The 21,449-nt window shown below is 29.5% G+C and overlaps 1 protein-coding gene across 1 annotated transcript; it reads left to right on the plus strand.

Annotated features, from left to right (window-relative positions):
* The first annotated feature begins 8,081 nt into the window (after positions 1 to 8,081).
* Positions 8,082 to 14,809, plus strand: LOC100198300 (angio-associated migratory cell protein). The gene is made up of 2 exons (XM_065801047.1): positions 8,082 to 8,216; positions 13,658 to 14,809. The coding sequence occupies exons 1-2, from the start codon at positions 8,126 to 8,128 to the stop codon at positions 14,728 to 14,730; spliced, it is 1,164 nt and encodes a 387-aa protein (XP_065657119.1). The 5' UTR covers positions 8,082 to 8,125; the 3' UTR covers positions 14,731 to 14,809.
* Positions 14,810 to 21,449: the final 6,640 nt, after the last annotated feature.

Consider the following 21,449-nt stretch of genomic DNA (forward strand, 5'->3'; position numbering starts at 1 on the left):
ATTTTTTCTTACTTACTTTGTCTAACTTACTTTGAGCTAAATATGACGCTATTTAATATGATGCAAAAAAAATTTCAATACTTTTATTATTTCTAAAAATAAATTCAAAATAAGAAACAAGCAAAATAAAAAAAAAGATACCTAATTCCGGGTACAGGTAATTATCATTTATTCACGCATAATCTTATGTATGTAAATGTGTTAACTAATTTAATTCCAGATACATATAATTATTATTTATTTACCCATAATCTGTATGTATATATAAATGAGTTAATTTATTGTATTGAGAAATAAATGCAGCAAAATCAAAACAAAAAATAGAGAAAGTTGCTCGAATACAGTTGGTTCTTTAAGCCATTAGTAACAAAACAATGTCATACGAAGAAGCTTCTAAATGTTTCAATGTGCTGAAATCAACTACTCACGACCAAGCAAAAGGCAAATGCAAATCTGTTGGAACCGGTGCGTCAAATAAATTAGTCAAACTTTCGAGGTAATTATTTTTGTTCTTTTAAAGCTTATGAGCGGTATTAGTATTAGTTTGAAGAATAGTGACGTTTCAATTGTTGTCAAAAACTATCTGAATGAATCAAAACAAACTCACTTATGCAAAGATGATAACCAACTAAAAAATAGTACAGCGGATTCATGCAAAAATATGAAAATGAAGTTAGAGCAAGGAAAGCTTGTGGCATGCAAGCTATTAGATCAGCGGCTACACAGCCGAAAATAATTAACGACTGGTTTGACCAAGTAGGTGCAATCTATCTTAAGCGCAATCTCAATAATAAGCCATTTCATAATTTTGATGAGCCTGGATTACAATTTGACCAAGGCAAAGTTAAAATTGTATGCAAAAAGGTACCTGAAGTCCAAAAAAATCTCCAAACAATGACAAGAAAATGACTACTATTTTGACATGTTGTAATGCTTATAGAAATTCTTTGCCGCTTCAAGTAAGTTACAAAGGAAAATAGATTATGTAAAGCTGGTATAAAGGTGGCGCTGAAAATGTTTATTATTATAATAGCGAATTGGGTGGGATTTTGAGAGTCAAAACAATTTCTTGAGTGGTTTAAATTGGGTTTTTTTGCCTCAATGGAAATAAACCTGAACGGTTTAAACTGCTCTTTTTTGATGATCATGTCTCGCATGTTAGTTTAGAATTAAAAAAAGTTCGAAAATAATATTATACTTTGGCGCTTGCCTACTTATACGAGCTGTTTTTTACAGCCTTTAGACGTTGGTGTCTTTAAAACAGTTAAAGGCGAATGAAAGCGAACTGTAAATAATTTTTTTACTAGAAATAAATTATCATCCTTAACAAATAGACAAAATCTTGCCATGTTTAAGGAACTTATCAAAAAAATTCTTTTAAACCTGAAAGCGTTGTGGCTTTCGCAACTGTGGTTTATTTCCACTTGATCGATCAAAAATTTCTTTTGAAAAACTACTATTGGCAAAATTTTTGAAGTTGTTGAAGAAGAGAATATTATTAGTTTATTTCAGCCTGTAACCAATGCACCTAAAACTCTTAGAACATCATTAAGTGGAATGTCAAATGGAGAAGTGTTACTTAGAAGTACAAATACGATAAATAAAAACAGTTGAAAATGCAGGAAAAATATCAACTAATCAGTTTTAATGTTGCTCACACATCGACTTACAACTTTAAATAATAAAAAGGATAAAGGTGAAAGAATCAAACAGCCAGCCAGTTATAATACGAACTAAGCCGATGCTATTGCTTTTTACGAAGCCGAAAAAGAATAAAAAAAAACAAAAATTAGACAAACAAGCCAATGCAGCCTAGCCAAGACAATAAAAATGCTTCTCAAGAGGAGGAAAATGCAACAAAAAAAAAAAAAAAAAAAAACTTTTGAAAGCAAGTCAGCCATCTAAAACAAGTAATAATAAAAAAAAAGATTCAATAAAGTATTATTCCGACAAAAGAGCCCGTCTATCCTCAATATAAAGTTGAATTATTAACAAAAAGAGCTACTTTAGATGTAAGGTTGTCGGGAAGATCGTTAATGTAGATAAAAAACAAAACAGACACTCAATAGCTTACATGCGAACAGTGTGCTATTTACCCCATGCCCTACTAATTGTAGAGTGTGATTTTTTAGGCAAAAGCTAGGAGAAACAAACTCCGACTTAAAATTCTCTGCTTGGGGCTTTTGGTTGAATAAAGGCTACAGATGGTGTCTTGATAAAAATACTCATCTTGGACGGATTTAAATTGCATCCAGCTAAAATTCCCCTGCCTCAGAGCTTTTGGTTGAGTATAGGCTAGAGATAGTGTCTCAATCAAAATACTTATTATGGGCAGATGTTAACTGCATCCTGCTACTGTCTTATAGGAGGTCGCCTAGGCAAAAACTTTAAAAGTAGGCAGCCTAAAGGAATGAAGAAAAGGGTTCAAGGATGGTTAGCAGAATTACTCTGGCGTTAATGTAAACTTGTGTTATATTGTTTCCTGCGTAGAATAATGAATGTTGGATATCTTTGACTCTTCTCATAGATTTTTTCTTGTGTCTCCTTGAAAGTGGCTATGCAACTCTTCCAGTTTTCTCCCAATCAGCGTACAGCTCTAAAACTCAGTTTAATGGTTCTAAGGCCGGCCGGTAACAAGGTTTCCCAAATTCTCTGGTAGCTCTCAGAGAAGCTGATTCTATCAACAGCTTCAAAATATGAGAGTATTAACAATGCTATGTTGTATCCCTATTAATGCTTTTGATGCGCCTTGTCAAGGCCACAAAAAGTTCCCTATGTTACGACTTAAGGTTAATTAACAGGACTGAAAAAAAATTGCATAGCTCATTGCTTAGCAGGCTGTGCTATATCTATGAATGAATCAAGTTCTCTAGAAACTTACCAAAAGTAAACCAAAATGTTAAACATAAAAAACCATCCCCACCTCCTAACTTTTTAAATATATCTTTTACTAATACTCGTGGCCTGCGAAGCAACCTTCCATCAGTAGAATCTTACCTATTGCAAAATTTAACAGACTTGCCTGCTCTTAGTGAGACTAATTTAAATTCTGCTATTCTTTCTTATAATCTCAATGTTGATAGATACTATCCTTTGATTTGCAAAGACTCCAATAGTCACATGCTTGGCTTGGGGTATACATATGCATCAACTCACCTATTTGTCGTGAAATTAGATTCGGATCCTTTTATCATTCTTTTATGCGCTTCCGCTTAGCACCTCTTCACTTTATCACCTTTCTCTTTGTTCTTTATTGTTCTCTTTCTCCCAAGACTGCCCTCTTTTAGATGTAATTTCTAATCAAATTGACCGTTCTCTCTTTCTTTACCCTTCTTCCAATATTGTGGTTATTGGTGACTTAATGCTCATTACACTGAATCGCTTGGTTTTTACTCTTCCATTCCAATTAAACAGGTCAAACAATTGTTAGATATTTAAATTACTCCGGCTTCCGTTGCTATTTATAAGTCATATCTTGATTAAACTTTTCTACAACTTGTGGTCCAGACAACATTCCTGTCATAGTCTTACAAAATTGTTCTCCAGAACTCTCTTCAACTCTCTCTAAACTATTTAATAAGTGCTTGACCGGGTCTTGTTTTTCAGCTTTTAGGAAAATATTATCTGTTTTCCTATTTCAAAAATTCTGGTGAACATTCTGGACCCTCCAACTATCGTTCAATCAGTCTTCTTTCTGTTATTAGCAAGGTTTTTAAGTCTTTGATCGAGAAATTTCTCACATCCCACCTTGAGTCAAATAACTTATTGTCAGACAATCAATAAGGTTTTTGATCCACTCACTCTAGGGTTGACTTGCTAACTGCAGTGACTGAAAGATTTTATTGTGCATTAGATGGAGACGGAAAGGCTAGGGCTATTGTTCTTGACATATCTAAAACTTTCAATAAGGTTTGGCATGCTAGTCTTCTCCAAAAGCTTGTTTCATATGGTGTATCTGTATAAATCTCTTATTTGTCCCTGTATGGAATACTGTTGTCATATTTGGGCTGGTTCTTGTAATGGTGCTCTTTCTCTTCTTGACAAGTTCAAAAAACGCTTTGTAAACGTAGTCGGACCTGCTCTATCTGCTAAGCTTGAGCCTCTTTCCCATTGTTGTAAAGTTGCATCTCTTTCTCTTTTCTACAAATGCTATCATGGCCGCTGCTCAAAGGAGCTATCATCTCTAGTTCCATCAACTAAAACTCAATCTCGCTTGACTCGTCATATAACAATGTCTCGTTCTTTTACTGAATCTGTCCCTGCATGCTCTAAAAAATTTTATTCGTCTAGTTTTTTTCCCTGCACTTAAACCCATGTTCTCCTGTTTTCCTGACTCTTACAACATTTAACTTTTTAACTCTTCTGTCAACCGTTTCATTGTTCTATAACTCTTTTCTTTTTTTCTAGTAACTCAAAACTTATTAATGGTTGCTTGCAGCCCACTTAGGGGGTATGATTGTACTATCATTGTTGGTTACTTGGATATAAGTTCCTAAATCTGGTTACACCGTCCGTGGAAGAAATCCAATTTTCAAATTTGCATAAAATCGCATTAAAAAACTGCAGTATATATAACTTTAGAGCAATAAAACTTAATTTTTTGTAACTTTTACTGTCATCCACTTCATAAATATTAATAAGTGGTATTAAGCAAGTTGTCTTAGGAAAAAAATAAAAAAAATTGGTTGCATAGATTCAGTTTAAAAAAGAATATGCGAGTTATCTGTACCAAAAAAATTTGAAAAAATTTAAAGAAATTGCTTTTTTATGAAGTATTATGATAAAACTCCGGGAAAAAACTTTGAGCACTAATTATTAAATTCGTTTTTTTCATAGATTAGGCATATAAATTAACACAAAATTATGCCAAATCAAGCAAAAAACCACGAGGAGAACAGAAAGGTTGTTTGCTTCTTGTGTCTTGGCAAGGCTATTCTCTATTTAAGCGACTAGCCTTGCCAAGCTTCATGACAGAAAAAGTGCAACAAGTTCTGAAACAGCCAATTGACTTTAATGATCCAAAAGTCCAAACAGGCATTTGTGAACGTTGCTGCTCCAGCCTTCGAAAGCTTGAGGAGAGAAAACTTTAAACCAAACCCTAGCTACTTGACTACTCCACTATTAAAGTCTGTCCTGTAACAACGGGTCCTACACAAGAAAGCAAGTTTATTCAAAAACTCATGCGCCAATCATCAATGGCTCAGATGAATTCTTTGTCCTTGATGTGCTTCAACATATGGAGCTTCATCTGTTGCTTGGTGTCGTAAATCATCTTCTACAGTCTCTTTCAAAGATTAGGACACATGCTCCTGCAGTCTTCTCCGTTTAAAATTTAATTTCAGCGCACAAAAAAACGCTGGCAGGATGGTCATTTTAGAGTTAGCCTGGGCGATTTATGAAAATTATTTTTTTCCTGCTATTCAAATTAAAATAAAAATAGCAAAAATAATGCTTTGAATAAATGCTAGTTAAAATAATTAAAAAAAACTGGTAAAAAAAGCGTTTTTTCATAAAAGTTGAACACATGAACAAAAAGTTTTTATTGTAATTTAAAATAAAGCTCTTTTATTTTTTATAGCTAGCACTTTTTTATGCGCTCGCCAAAGTATTTGCGGGCATGTGGGCGTGAGAAGACTTTAGCGCGAAAGCGCTGGTTAAACAATTAATTTATATTCAACAATTAATTTATATTCAACAGCAGCCATTTCATGGTGTTTAACTTGCTGGAAATGAGTGCAGGAAGCTTTTGAAAAATGTAGATTTTTTTAAAGAGATTGACCCAGCAGCACTCCTTCTTTCCAGCTGTTCCTTTTATTGACACACTAAGTAAATTCAATAGCTTTGCCCATGCTTGTTTTAGCAATACCCTTGATGACAGCTATGCTGAAAAAAATTGAGCAATTCAGAGTCTTTTATTTACAATTTCAGGACACTACCCAAAGTTAATGCTGTCATCCACCATGTTCCGCAATTTTTCCAACGCCACAATAGTTCTTTGGGAACTTATTCAGAGCAAGCAACTGAAGCACTCCATCATCTTTTCAGTACCCATTGGCAATGACTTCAACAGCAAAAATATTGATTAGGAATATTACAAATCAGTTTAGACATTTTTATCAAGAAACAACAATTTAGAATTAAAACTTTACTTTGTCAGAATTGAAGAAAATTTTTATTTATCAGTGAATTTAGTGCATAAATATTTTTGTTATATTTTTGTGATGAATAAATATTCTTGAAACCAACTTTGTTAGTTGCTTATCAACTATGTATTTAGTGCGATTTTATGCAAAATTTGAAAATGGATTTTCTCCCACGGACGGTGTAACCAGATTTAGAGACTTATATACCAGTAACCACCAATGATAGTACAATCATACCCCAAAGAATTTTTCTGGGTCATGACATCAAGCAATATTTCATTTTTTTACACAATTGAGCCTTGTTGGAAGTGAATCAGAATAAAAAAAAAAAAGTTGGTCTTGCGTCGCTTGTGTGATTGGTTATCATCCTGCTATAGAATTTAATGTATAATGTATAAAAATAAATTCAAATGCCGATAGAATGTCTTTTGCCATAAAATAATTTAAAACAATTCTATTTTAAGTTAAACATTTATAACAGTTTCATTTATTAATTTAATGAGTTTATGCGTGTGTTTTTATTTTATTTTTATTTATCCGGAATTAGGTTTAAAGTACCCTAATTGCGGCTAAAAACAAGTTTTTTGAAAATTTAAATTTTTTAAAACTTAAAATTAAAAGGATATTTTTTTTTTACACCGTTCGATTCGTCTTGTCGCAATGGGTCCATTTATAAAAGACATCATTCAAAAGGTGGAGGGGGTCAAGATATAAAGGGAGGAGGGGGTCAAGATATAAAGGACAAAAAATGACAAAGGGAAGGGAGGGGGTTGTGAGAAAAGGACGTCACTTTATAGATTTATTTTATTTTTTGTTTTAACTTTATTTACATGGGAAATTATGTCAACAATTCTTTTTATTAAGTTATTGTTTAAGAATATTTTTATTTTGTATTTTGAAAGTGTGGCAGCAGTTATCAAACCTAGATATTGTCTGCTGCAATTTTTATTTTTACGTCATGCTTTCAATACCCATATCAAAAGATGGATAAAAATAATCTTAAATTTACTTCTAAAATCTTATAATAATCCTCATCAGACTAAGAAAAAGCCGATAGCCAAAAAGAAGTTCATAAAATATGGAATGAGATTAAAAAATGATTTTGTTTTGTCAAATAAGGTAATCCCAATTTTATGACATCCCTTCAAGGGGGGTATGGGGGGAAAAGGACAATCGGTGACGAGGGAGAGGAAAGGGGTATAAAATAGCAATAAAAGTGGTGGCGTCCTTTATGGACGACCCCAATACATATTTTAGTGTTTTTATTTATTCGAAACTTGTTGTACTTAGTGAGTTGTTAAATTTTTTTTTCAAAACGTCTGTAATTAAGTGTTTTTAAAATCCTCATTTTAAAACATCTTTAAAGCCAAGAAGCCCTACTACGGGAGAAAATTACTAATAAATCGTGGTTTTGAAAACATTTATTATTCTGTTTCCCAGTTTTATGTGTTAGGTTGACACCTGCAAATACACAAAGAATAATAAAATAGATACAGATACATGCAAATTGAAAAGCTAAAACTCTCAAACCCTTCAAGTATATAAAATATCTTGATCTTAATGTTCTGAAAAATTTCTAAGAATAGTATAACTCCAAACGTAAAGCACTCTCCACTACTAGTGGAAAGTGTATTTATTTAAACTTTAAACCTTAATTTAAGGCTCAAAAAATTAGTTATATATACCTAAGGCCTTAAAGTATAGTAGTATAGTATATATAAAGTATAATAAATAATATAAAGTATAATAAAGTATGTATAAGTATATAGCCTTGAATTAAGGCTATATACTTAATATATATTAATCAGGCTATATACTTAATATATATTATTATAATATAATATTGTTTATTATTACTATTCTTAATAAATCATGTTTGATATTTCTAATTTCTATAATAATTTTTGTTGTTATTATTTAATATTTAAGATTCTCTTCTTTTTTATACTTTATATTAAGAACACATTTAAATTCAACAAGTTATGGCTCCTTCACCAGATGATAGCGATGATGATATATATGTCTTAGATGATGATGCAGAAGTTATTACACTTGATGACAATGATGCTCCAAGTAAGTTTCTAGTTTTATTTATTTACAAATATTTTATCTACTAACTATTTTAAGAAGTAAGTAAAAATATAATTTTAAATATGAAAATCAGTTAAATAAATAAATATTAGGTGTTAGTTATAAAAGAACACAAACAAAAGCATGTAAAACTATCAATGTAAGTAGCAAAAAGTAAATGACAAAACTAGATTAAAAGATGTATCTTTTTATCAATACTTAAATATACGTGTATATATATATATATATATATATATATATATATATATATATATATATATATATATATATATATATATATATATATATATATATATATATATATATATATATATATATATATATATATATATATATATATATATATATATATATATATATATATATATATATATATGGCTACTATATGAAATTTTGGAAAAATCAGGACATCATGTCTTTTTTAACCTGTCAAATCAGGACAAATATAAATAAGCAGAAAGTCTAAATCAGGACAAAAGCTCGTCACACTAAAAGTGAAAATGACAAAAAATACAACATTAAAAACCAGCTTTATTTTACATTTTTGTAATGACAACAAGAACTATTTATTTTCTTTGCTTTTCTTTTAAACCAGTCATATTTTTCACTAGAGTGTACTTTTTTCAGGAACAACTGGTCATTTTTTTTACTTTTCATAGAACTGTGAGCAATTGAGATCAATATTTAACTTACAAAAAAGCAAACTTTTCACAGTAGAAACTAGCAAAGATCCTCTTTCAGGAGACCAAATATATGTCGTTTTCGCTCAATTCATCATCTAGTTCATCTGAACCGAATAGTTCATTTTCTGATGAACTTATGTCACTTTGAGCAGATATCGGAGCTTCGTTTAAATTTTTATGAATTGCCGATATGTTAATTTTTTTTCAAATGGATATCTTTGTATTCTGCCTTTTTGTAAATATTTTTTAACGGTATCTTTTAATATCTCATCTCGTTCTTCGTTAGTCCATATATGGCTATTTCCCGAAATAAGCATACACTCTTCCAACGTATTATGTTTCAGGCTATGTATAAAATAATATTTTTGTACTTAAGTTCATAATTAATTTCTCTCATATTTAAATATCTTCTTACAATATTCTCATTTGGCGGAGTTTAAAATAGCTTAAGTTACTGTTATAGATTACAGCTTAAGTTATAATCTAAAGTTTAAGTTGCACTTATAGTGTAATGAGCAAGTTATAATTTGATGAGCAAGTATTGTATTTAATACTATTACGATATTTCTTTTAGTAATTGTTTTTATTTAATGTGATACTTAAAAAAATTAGAGTAAAAAGGTAAAAGTAAAAACACAAATATTACAATATTCAAATAACTTGTGACACAAGCTCTTTATATTGTATTATTTAACACAAGTTGTGTTAATCTAAAACAATTTCGTGACACTGTTTTAATTGAATTGTTCTAATTAATAAATTAAAATATTATCCTCATAAAACTTTAAACTTCATATTGCACAAAAATATGCTCTATCTATAGACCAAACGAGTAAGATCAAAGCAAAAAAATATTAGATAACACGTTTTTTCTAATTTATTGCTCCTTGATCTAGTTTACTATTAAAAATTTAGGTATAAATAATTTTATTATTCAAATGGCTTTTAAGTTGACGTTTTCATTCAATTTTTTCGTTCAAATTGTTTTATAATAAAAAGTGAGAGATAAAAACTTTAATAAATCAAATTATAATTCTTTAAGTATATGCTTACTATAGCTAGGTCTACATTTAACTTTCAGGAATGCTCCTCACTGTTACAGATGTTGCTGCAATTAAATTTATAATTTTCGAGCGTTAAAAATCTTTAAAATTTTTCCAATTTTCTTTTTTTTAATTTTGAATTTCAATTGCAAAATTATTTAAATAAGAGAATTTTAGAAGACTAAAATTTATTAGTCCAAAGTAATTTCTTTTTAAAAAAAAATCGTAAAAATAACTTGCGTATTTATAGAAAATGTTTAATCTTCAATAAAGCACATCATTCCACACCAGTACGGGGTCGTAGCTCTTTTGGCTAAGAGTGATGGCTTGTGACTCACAGTGACTAATGTGTGCATTTGATCAATTGAAATCCATTATGTAGGTTTTATGTCTGGTTCTGGTGTACTAGCCCAGAAGTGCAAGAAGTGAATGTGTTTAGCTTTCTATTCACCCGATTTGAAAGTGAATGAAAACATAACGAGACCATACGAGACAAACAAATGGAACATACTAATGCACTACATCATTACACCTGTAGACATTAACAGTCTTTAAAATCAGTCAATCAAATATTTGTTCTTTATTATAAACTTTTGTTCATAATCTTTTTTTGACCTTATCCTTGTACATTTATTCAGATTTGTGTTATGTGTGAATAAGACTGTATATTTGTGAGAAGCATAACAGTGTGAAAAGTTTCCACAAAAATACGTATTAGCGTATTTTTATAAAAAATGTATTCTTGGTTGGAATGCACTGAACTATACTACTAGATAAGTTTAGACATATCACGATCTCATTAAGTTTTATGTTTCTATCTAGTCTTCTTGATCTGGCGTCGCTAAGTTAGTTTGTTGTGGTTTGCACTATACAGTCTTCACTAATGTTCTTTTGGTCATTTTGTCAACAATATTGTTTTTTAAAGTTACATTTTTAAGTGATTATAAGCTATTAGTTAAAAATCGTATGTATTGTTTCATCTGTTTATTTTCTCACTATTCTCTGCCTACTGATTATATGTTTGTATTTTTTTATCTCTGGCTGTCATTTTTTAATTAATCTGAGTCTGTTTTGTGTGATAGCTATTGTCTCTACTCATCAGACAAGATTTATATTTCTCATACTATTGGAGTTACCACATTTTCTACCACATTTTCTACTAACTACTTTTGTACTAACCACAAGCCATCTTAACTTGTTTATGAGTGGCATTTACTTATTATATTTATAAGACATATTTCAGCCATAAAAGAAACAGTTACTCATAATTATTTATTACTATTTTCTATTTGCTTTGTGTTATTTCTATATATTATAATTGTTTATTTTAATACATGCGCATACATGCATGTGTACACATTTGTCTCTTCTATTGTATTTACATATTTGTTTATATTCATACTACGCGCATCCCTCACCACCCTCATGAGATCTCTAAGAATGTTGGAGCTATATTAAAAACTGGGATAAGGATTTATGGCTTTTGTAGTGTTGTCCTATTATATTGCAATATTGACTAGCATGATGTAGAGTGCAGGCGGTTAGATCTGTTGCAAGGCACGCCCTTGACGAGTGGCTTTAGTACAGGTCTCGGGCTCTCTGAAACATCATTGGTGATTGCAGTGCATTCCTGAGGAGGGGGATTACCATTATCCACTACTTAATTCTGATTGGTTATGATGGCACCAACATTTTTTTTACCTCTTATACCCATATATTTTTACGCTTTGGTAGCTTTTTATTATATATTTGTTTTATTCACGATGTTTAAATATTTTGTTGATACACAGGGAGTTGTTTTTTCCTGTTTTACTGTTTAGTACATTAGTTATATGACATTTATAAACATTTTTTTGCGATTACATATCGACACTACAGTGTGCTGCATCATAATCTGCAGATTCAGAGTTCGAACCTTGTAGAACACGCATTTTTTCTTTTTATATTGCCTGAACCATTACTTATTACCATTTTTTTTATTTACTTATTTTATCATTTTATATGGTATGATATTTTTAGTCATAATAGCCACTAATTCACCAAGGAATTTATACATACTTGTTTACTCATAGACCATTGTTTTATCATTTGCTTAGGATGACTAGAGCATGAGTTATTGTTCACCTTCTCCCTGTAGTCTTAAAGTTTTATTCCTTCTACAAAATAGTCTTTACATATATTCATGATTCTTACCCAATGACATCATCTACAATCTACTTCTATATTCACATCTCCAAGGTCTAGGTAACTGGATGGTTCCGTTGGTCACTTTTTGTGATCATTGTGACTCATAAACGATAAATATGTTCTTTGTGGCTGGTGAGCCCCGACTTTTTTTAATGTACACCACAACGACAAAATGGACTATCCCACTGGATGTGGTTAAGGCGCTCAATAACCTAATGACTACGCTGACACTCACGCACAGGTTCATTCAGAAGCTTCATAATGCACGTCAGATCAGCGCTCTCTGACTATGTGATCGGGTCTAAAATCTCACTCCATAGCACATCATCCCACACCAGCATGAGGCAGTAGCTCTTTTGGTTAAGAGTAATGGCTTGTGGCCTTCGGTGACTAATGTGTGCATTCGATCAATTGAAATCCATTCTGTAGGTCTTATGTCTGGCTCTGATATGCTAGCCCATAAGCGCAAGGAGTTGGTGTATTTAGCTTTCCATTCACCCGATTTGAAAGTGGTCGAAAACATAACGAGACCATACTAGACGACCAAACGGTACATACTAATGCACTACACCATCACACCTGAAGACATCAATTGTTCTTTGTTACATATGATCTACACACAGAGTGACTAAAGTGTTAGTTGTTTCTCCCCCTGCCCCTTGAGCATCTAACTTGGTTCTTCTACTTCACAAAAGTCTTACCACTCATTTTATATTTTCTTATGATTTTTATTTTTTATTCAAAGACACTATCTACAATCTGTTTTTATTTTCACATCTCCCATGTCTACATAACTGGGTGGCTCTGTTGGTCACTTTTTGTGATCTTTGTGTCGCATAAGCTATTAAAAATAACTTGCCTATTTATAGAAAATGTTTAATCTTAATATCACTTTAAATAAAATAAAGATATTATAAGAATGATTAAAAGCAAGCAAGTAATCATACATCTATACAAAAGATAAATTTAGCGTGACATACTTTATGACCTTTAATAAAAAACTCAGACATAAACATTTCTTTTAAGAATGGCAAAAAAATGCTAAATTAGAAAAGAAAATATGTATAATATATATAGAAAATATATATATATATATATATATATATATATATATATATATATATATATATATATATATATATATATATATATATATATATATATATACACACACACATTATATAATGTTCAAGGCTAGGTTTTGTGCTTTTGGAATTTATATTCTAAATAAGTTGTTATATATGCTATTTATATGTGTGTGTGTGTGTGTGTGTGTGTGTGTGTGTGTGTGTGTGTGTGTGTGTGTGTGTGTGTGTAAACTTACACACACAAACAGACACACACATTTATACAGTCACTAAAACTCTTGTTTATGGCTACTTTCAGTAGCAAATAAAGTACTAATTCCAATATAAAATACAAATGATAATACTGATGAAATATTGTGATTCACAAAAATTTATAATTTTTATTTATTCTATAATTTTACGCATATTTATTTGCATTTCAGGTTTTGAAGAAGCCATGGATGACCTAGACGTTGAAGATGATTCTTATATTGAGAGTGATTATGTGAAGGATGATGCAAAAATAGTTTTTTCAAAGCATGAAGGTTCAGTTTTCTGTGTAGACTTTTCTAATAATGGTAATTTTGCTATTAGTGGAGGTGAAGATGATAAAGCTTTTGTTTGGAGTGTTCATGACGGAGAAATAATTTATAATTGCATTGGACATAAGGATTCAGTTATTAGCTGTGGCTTCAGCTCAGACGACAAATACTTTATGACTGCTGATATGAGTGGAGGAATTATTGTTTGGAATACCCAAGATGGTAAACAGGTATGGGAGTTTAGTTGCTCTGATCTTGAGTGGTGCAAATGGCACACTTCAATTCATGTTCTATTAGCAGGTGCAGAATCTGGTGAGATATATATGTGGAAAATACCTAGTGGTGATTGCAAAATCTATCAAGGTAACAGTTTAAAAGCAACCACAAGCAAGTTATTAGATAATGGTAAAGAATTACTGGTTGGTTATGGAGATGGAACTTTAAAGCTATGGGATTTAAAATCTGCTACTGCAATATTCTCTTATCATGATGATGAATGTTCTGTTCTTAGTGTGGCTTCTCAAAAAAGTGGCAAATTGTTAGCGTGTGGTTTATCTAATGGAAAAACAAAGTTATTTAGTGCTGAGTCTCGAAAACTAGTTTGTACTTTAAAAACACTTTGGCCAAATGATGAAACTAACGCAGTTGAAAGCATTGCATTTTCTCCTTCTGATGAATATATAGCATGTGCTATTTTAGGAGGCAGTTTAGAAGTTTGGGATATATCAACCCAAAGATTGAGGTATGAATGCCCCCATCCAAGTGGGTTAAGTAAAATTTTTTGGGATAGCTCTGACGTTATAATTGCATCCACTTTAGGTGGCGAAATAAAACAATATGAAGGAAAAAGTGGTGGACTTATTAAGGAGCTAAATGGAAGCTATTGTAGTATATTAGACTTTGTTATAAACAAACAAGAAACTTTAATAATAACAGGAGGTGATGACCATACAGCAAGAATATTTGAAAAATAAAACAATTTAAACCCTGGAAATACTTTCTTTGAATTTATAAAAAAAAAAAATTCTAGTAAAGTAGCTGTCTATAAAAAAATTGTTTTTAATAATGGTTTTTCAAATTGCATTCTTTATAATTCATTTTGTTGATCATTATACAATTAATGGAATATTTTTAAATTGATACATCTTTAATTTGTATTGATTTGTTTTTACATACATGTTCATTCATTTAGTTTATCATATAATAATATTTATTAAATTTTAGAAAACTATTATTTAAAATTTATATTGTGATTCAAATGTATGTATGTATATATATATATATATATATATATATATATATATATATATATATATATATATATATATATATATATATATATATATATATATATATATAAATTATGTTAGTGTATTCTACAAACAGAGTGCTCAATGTTCTAAAAGTACAGAGCAATAATAAATTAGTAAAAACACTTATCTAATTTGATTACTTCAACACTGTGTTTCACCATCAGTAGATTCTTCCTGATGAGCCTACTGATGGTGAAACAAAGTGTTGAAGTGATCAGAAATTAGATTAGTGTTTTTACAAATTTATATATATATATATATATATATATATATATATATATATATATATATATATATATATATATATATATATATACATACATACACAGGGCTTGTGATGAAGAAAATCGTCAAGCGTGTTATATCGCGCTTGTATAATTAGAATATGTCTTTATCGAGCGTGATTATGTGCGCTTGAGATAACGTCGGCGAGCGCGATCGTGAAAATTGCTGAAGGCGATGCTCATAAAAAGCTTTTTTATATTATTTTATATCTTTTTTTTATTTGTTACATAATTCTTTTGTCAAAAAATGTTTGAATTAGTATTTTCACACTCATGAAACTACTTCAACGAAGTAGATTTTTATACTTCCAAACTTCTTGTATATTGTCAGATCGCGATTTTATTTTTAACTATTTATGTTTAAAAAAAATAATATTAAACAAAAACGCAACTTCTTATTGATTTAGTATTGAAGTATAATTTAGTGACTTAGTTTTGCTTCATTGTTTTGATATATGTATTTTAAAATGTTACGCTGTTAACTTAATTAACGGTTAATCGTTTTTATATTTCTTGATATTTTTTCAAATTAATTAATTTTTTTAGATAGCTATGTATCTAAATTATAGCTATATTCTATCAACTTTTTATTTAATTAATGTTGACATCATTACTTTTTTTTCTTTTCGAATGTCCTTAATTGGGAACTTTCTAAACAACAGAATCGTTTTAAATTTGAGTTAAAATAAATAATAGTTAATAAAAAACCTATACTTTGAACAAGAACTAATTTTAAAAATTACTCTATTATTAATATTTATTTTTATTATAAACGATGTGTGGAATATTACAAACAATAAATCAGATAAATCTTACTTGATATTTTCACAAGGTTAAAAATACTCTGCAGTTTCTATTTTCTTATAATGGTTTTCTAATTTTCTATTCTTATTTTGTTTGCGCACTTTTGTATTCAGATTTTGTTTCCACGAGCACATTCCATTATTGAAATTAGTGACTATTAATGACTTCAAACTGCTCATTCATTGCGTTAGTGCAAAAGAGAACAACGTAGTGCTTTTTATATTTTATATCAGTGCTTTGATAATGGAATATCTTTAATAAAAATCTTTTCTAAATATTTTATGAAAATAAAAAAACAATCCTGAACTATTGGACGAGCGTTATTTTATACACTCGTTATAACGCTGAACGAGCGTTGTTTATCGCGCCTAGAAAGTTTGAAAATACCGTTTACGGGCGCGTTTTACGAGCGGAGCGCGATCGTGCTCGCTTCATCACAAGCCCTGACACATACATACATACATACTATCATTTAAAAATTATATTGCATATTAAATTAATCATACATACATACAAAACTATCATTTAAAAATTATATTGTGATTCAAATGTTAAATGTATATATACATACATACATACATACATACATACATACATACATACATACATACATACATACATACATACATACATACATACATACATACATACATACATACATACATGTTTATATGTATGTATGTATGTATGTATGTATGTATGTATGTATGTATGTATGTATGTATGTATGTATGTATGTATGTATGTATGTATGTATGTATATATGTATGTATGTGTGTATGAATAGCATTGCACACAGAAGGCAAATGTAACTTACGAATCATGTTTGAAAATTGTCCAGGCAACATTGAGACATGCACCAAAGGTTTTGTAAACATGAAACAGATCATTAGGAATATAACATTTCGTTTTAATTTCCAATTTCAATGCATCAATTGTTTTTAGTAATAAACCTTTTTTTCCAGATATATCCACAAGAAATATCCAAAGGAACATGGTCTAGGAAATGCAGGAAATGCTAGCAAATAGGCATTTTCCAGCCCATGTGTCTGGAAAAGCTGTATCAAGATACTTCATTAGGATGGTAGTGATGAGGTGCTCCACTTTGTTAAAAGTAAATCTTGTCATCAACATCAAACATCTCTGAAGTTTGTGGCAAACTAAAAATCTTCCATTTTAAAAATAATCCATTTTAAAATAATCTTTTCCATTTTAAAATAATCGTCTTATGAAGCCCAATGTAGATATCTCACACCACTCTGTTACTCCTGGTAAATTTTCACAGTGTTTAAGTATTCAAAGCTAGGTTTTGTGCTTTTGGAATTTATATTCTAAATGTTTTTGCATTTTGAAGACATTTGCTGTTGGATGATTAAACTATAGATATTTTAAAACTAATCTAGAACTTGTTTAAGAAGCTTTTAGCTATGGGGTTGTATACTTTTTTTTTGCTAAAGCTGCATTGACTGTATTAAGAAGACACAGTATTTAACACCAGAAATGATAGTGTTCTGCCTGTTGTAATTATAGCCAAGTGAAGCCTAATAATGATGACATGTCCATAATGGCTAGCCTTTTTTTGTCTCACAAACCAAATAAACCTAAATTCTACAAACTAAAGAAACCTGTATTACAAGTTGTTTTAAAAGAAACTGAATTGCTTGAGCTGATTTCTCCTCACTAATTCAACTTAGCTTTTCCTGACATGTAATATAATTGATGACAAGCTTTAGGGATTTTGTTAGGTCAAAAATGATTCAGCAAACAGTTTGACAAAGATTAAATAGAAAACTCTTTCCTGATGTCAAGACAGTTTCATTACTCTGAGTTCTTAAGTTTTAGATTTTTTTTTTGAAATCATGTGATCAACTGAAATTTCTCTCTCATCCTCTCCCCCCCCCCCTCTTCTCATTGAAGAAAAAAATGACTGCAAATATTTGTAAAAATGCTTATAATCCATAAAGTTCAACAAACTTTGGGGAAGTTTTAGTACCCTATATTTGAGCTAAATTATTTGTATGACAAAACTAAATGGTACCGATTTAGTTTCTGATTTTTGTTTCTCTGCTAAAAACGAATCTTCTACATAATTTCTTAACTTTTATTTTTTCCCTATTTTTACCCTACTGTACTGTACCCACTAGCTGTAAAAAAAGTATGTAAAAAGTAGTGAAGCTATGGTTAGTATGGTTTCCTACCTTTTTTAAAGCTGCTAATTCTAACCATATTACTTTTATCTTTTTTATCAGACCAACTTTCTTAAGAACAAATATTTTTTTAATTTCTGGGTTTCCACTTGCTTGCAAGGTTGTGTTTTTTATTTTTATATTTATGAATGGAAACACTGAGTTCTTTACTAATATTCAAATTATCTTGCACTACCGACCGCTCATGGAATCTATATATTCTAATGATGTTTTTCCTGTTTTAAACAAGCTCCTAAAATACACAATTGTAAGCTGGCAAGCTTACAATTATGTATTTATTAGGCAATAATCTTTTTGTTGTTCTCTTAAACTTCTCTTTTTTACATTTCTGCTTTTTACTTTTCTACAAGTACTATCGTGCTCCTGTAATGTTACATCTCTTTCCTTTTCCTATAAGGACTATTATAGTTGACATTCCTTTAAGGTTACACTTCTTTCACTTTTCTACAAGTACTATCATGGTTGGCACTCCTGTAAGGTTACACTTCTATCATTTTTCTACAAGTATTATTTCATCAGTTAAAACCAGACATCGCATGACTTGTCATTTAGCCAAGTTGCATCTTTTTGCTCTAACTGCTCCTTTAGGCTCAAAAAACTTTTTTTTATAACACTAATTAATACTATAGAATTTATACTAATTTATACCATAGAATTTATACTAATTAATACTATAAAATTTATACTAATTAATACTATAGAATTTATACTAATTAATACTATAGAATTTTTACTAATTAATACTATAGAATTTATACTAATTTATACCATAGAATTTATACTAATTAATACTATAAAATTTATACTAATTAATACTATAGAATTTATACTAATTAATACTATAGAATTTTTACTAATTAATACTATAGAATTTATACTAATTAATACTATAGAATTACACAATACTATAGAATTCTATCCCATCTACATGTTTTCCTGATTGAACATTTTTTTGTCAAATTAAGATTTTAGTCAACTTCTTTTTTTCTTTAACACTTTTTTTATTACTTCATAGTAGTTATCACTTTCAGCTTTGTAGGAAAAAAATTTGTTGAAGCGGAAAAATAATATTTTATTCATATTTTGGTTTTAATATTTTAAGAGGATACTTTACTTTATGCATTACCAAAAAAATAACAAAGTATTTGGTGCTGTAAGCAAAACACAAAATGTTGCTTTTTACAGTAATCCTTTTGTGATAGTTAAAATTAAGTAATGTTTATTGTGTTATTTATGTGAGAACTGCAATTATACAATGTCTTTTTATGTGTCATTTTATTTTATGTGTGTAACAGTTTAAATTATACAAGAGTTTTATGAGTTTTATATATATATATATATATATATATATATATATATATATATATATATATATATATATATATATATATTTATATATATACATATATATATATATATATATATATATATATATATATATATATATATATATATATATATATATATATATATATATATATATATATATATATATATATATAAATATATACAATAGTGGCCAAAAAATTAAGGCACATCATAAAAAATAACTCAAAATTTGTAGTGTAAATTTTTTATTGAATAAACACAATAGAAAATGTTAAAAAAATGAAAAAAAAATAGATAAAAATTATCAAAAGTTGTTAATATTCAATAAAATAATAGTTATAGCACCAAATTATAGCAAAAGTACAGTTTAAATGACTTGAATGTTATAATTCAATACTTTGTCGGATGTCCCTTATTATCAAGCACAGCTTGTATTCTTCTTGGGATTCTATGTACTAATGTTTTACAAAACTCTAGAGTGATTTCATTAGTCCACACTTCTTTAACTTTTTGAAGATGTTCTTCAGATTTTGGCTGATGTGCTGCAACTTTCTGCTTCATTATATTCCAGCAGTTCTCGATAACATTAAAATCGGGTAAACTTGAGGGCCAATTAGATAATAATTTAATTTTATCATCAGTAAACCACTTCTTAACTGTTTTAGCTGTATGACAAGGTGCTGAATCTTGCTGGAAAATGCTGGTTTTAGTAATTTCTGTGTGCAGTTTCACTTTATCTTTCGATACACTTAGATACTTTTGTGCATTGACTTTTTCACCTTTTTTAAAGATGTGCGACCCGCATCGGTATAAAGGAGGATGTTTTACTGTTTTTATGGTATACTTTGGATTCAGGCGTTCTCCCACAGGTCTTCTAACATAATTATAGCCTGTGCTTCTAATCTGTTGAAACGTACTTTTGTCTGTAAACATTACGCGTTCCCACCATTCCGGTGTCTTGTCTTTTAAACTCTTACAAAATTTAATCCTAGCTTGAAATTGAGATGGAGTTAATAAAGATTTTTTAGCTGGTCTTCTTGCAACTAGACCAAAGTCATAACAAAACCTTCTTCTAATTGTTCTCGAACTAATAGTAAGTCCCCTTTCAATAGCAAATTGTGATAACCTTGCAGATGTTGTGTGGGGCTCACTATTAACAACATTCTTTAAAAAATGGTCTTCTCGTGATGTACTCACACATTTTCTACCATAATTTTTGCGATTTGAATAGTCTTGAACACACGTAAACCATTTTGCACGAGGCATCTTGATATTTTTAATTGTTTTGCTATACTACTTTGAGAATAGCCCTCCGAAAATAGTGCATTTATTTTACCTTTAACAAAGTTATTAATATCACGCTTTTTACCCATAATATCACAACTATGGCAACCTGACGGTGTAAAATAAATCAAAATATCTTCAAAAATTAAAATATAATAAAAAAAGTTATTTGTATCCAAGGTAATAATGCCATAAATAAAAAATAAGTTAAAAAAGTTTAAAAAACGTAGCCTGCCTTAATTTTTTGGCCACTACTGTGTGTATATATATATATATATATATATATATATATATATATATATATATATATATATATATATATATATATATATATATATATATATATATATATATATATATATATATATATATGAGCCTATGAGAGTAAAAGTGGACCAAGTCCAATTTTTTTCAAATGACCCTTATGTATCTAAAACTGCTAAAAATTTGCTATATTTTTAGAGCAAAAATG

This window comes from Hydra vulgaris, chromosome 07 (genome assembly GCF_038396675.1).
Source record: "Hydra vulgaris chromosome 07, alternate assembly HydraT2T_AEP".
In the NCBI taxonomy this organism is placed as follows: domain Eukaryota; kingdom Metazoa; phylum Cnidaria; class Hydrozoa; order Anthoathecata; family Hydridae; genus Hydra; species Hydra vulgaris.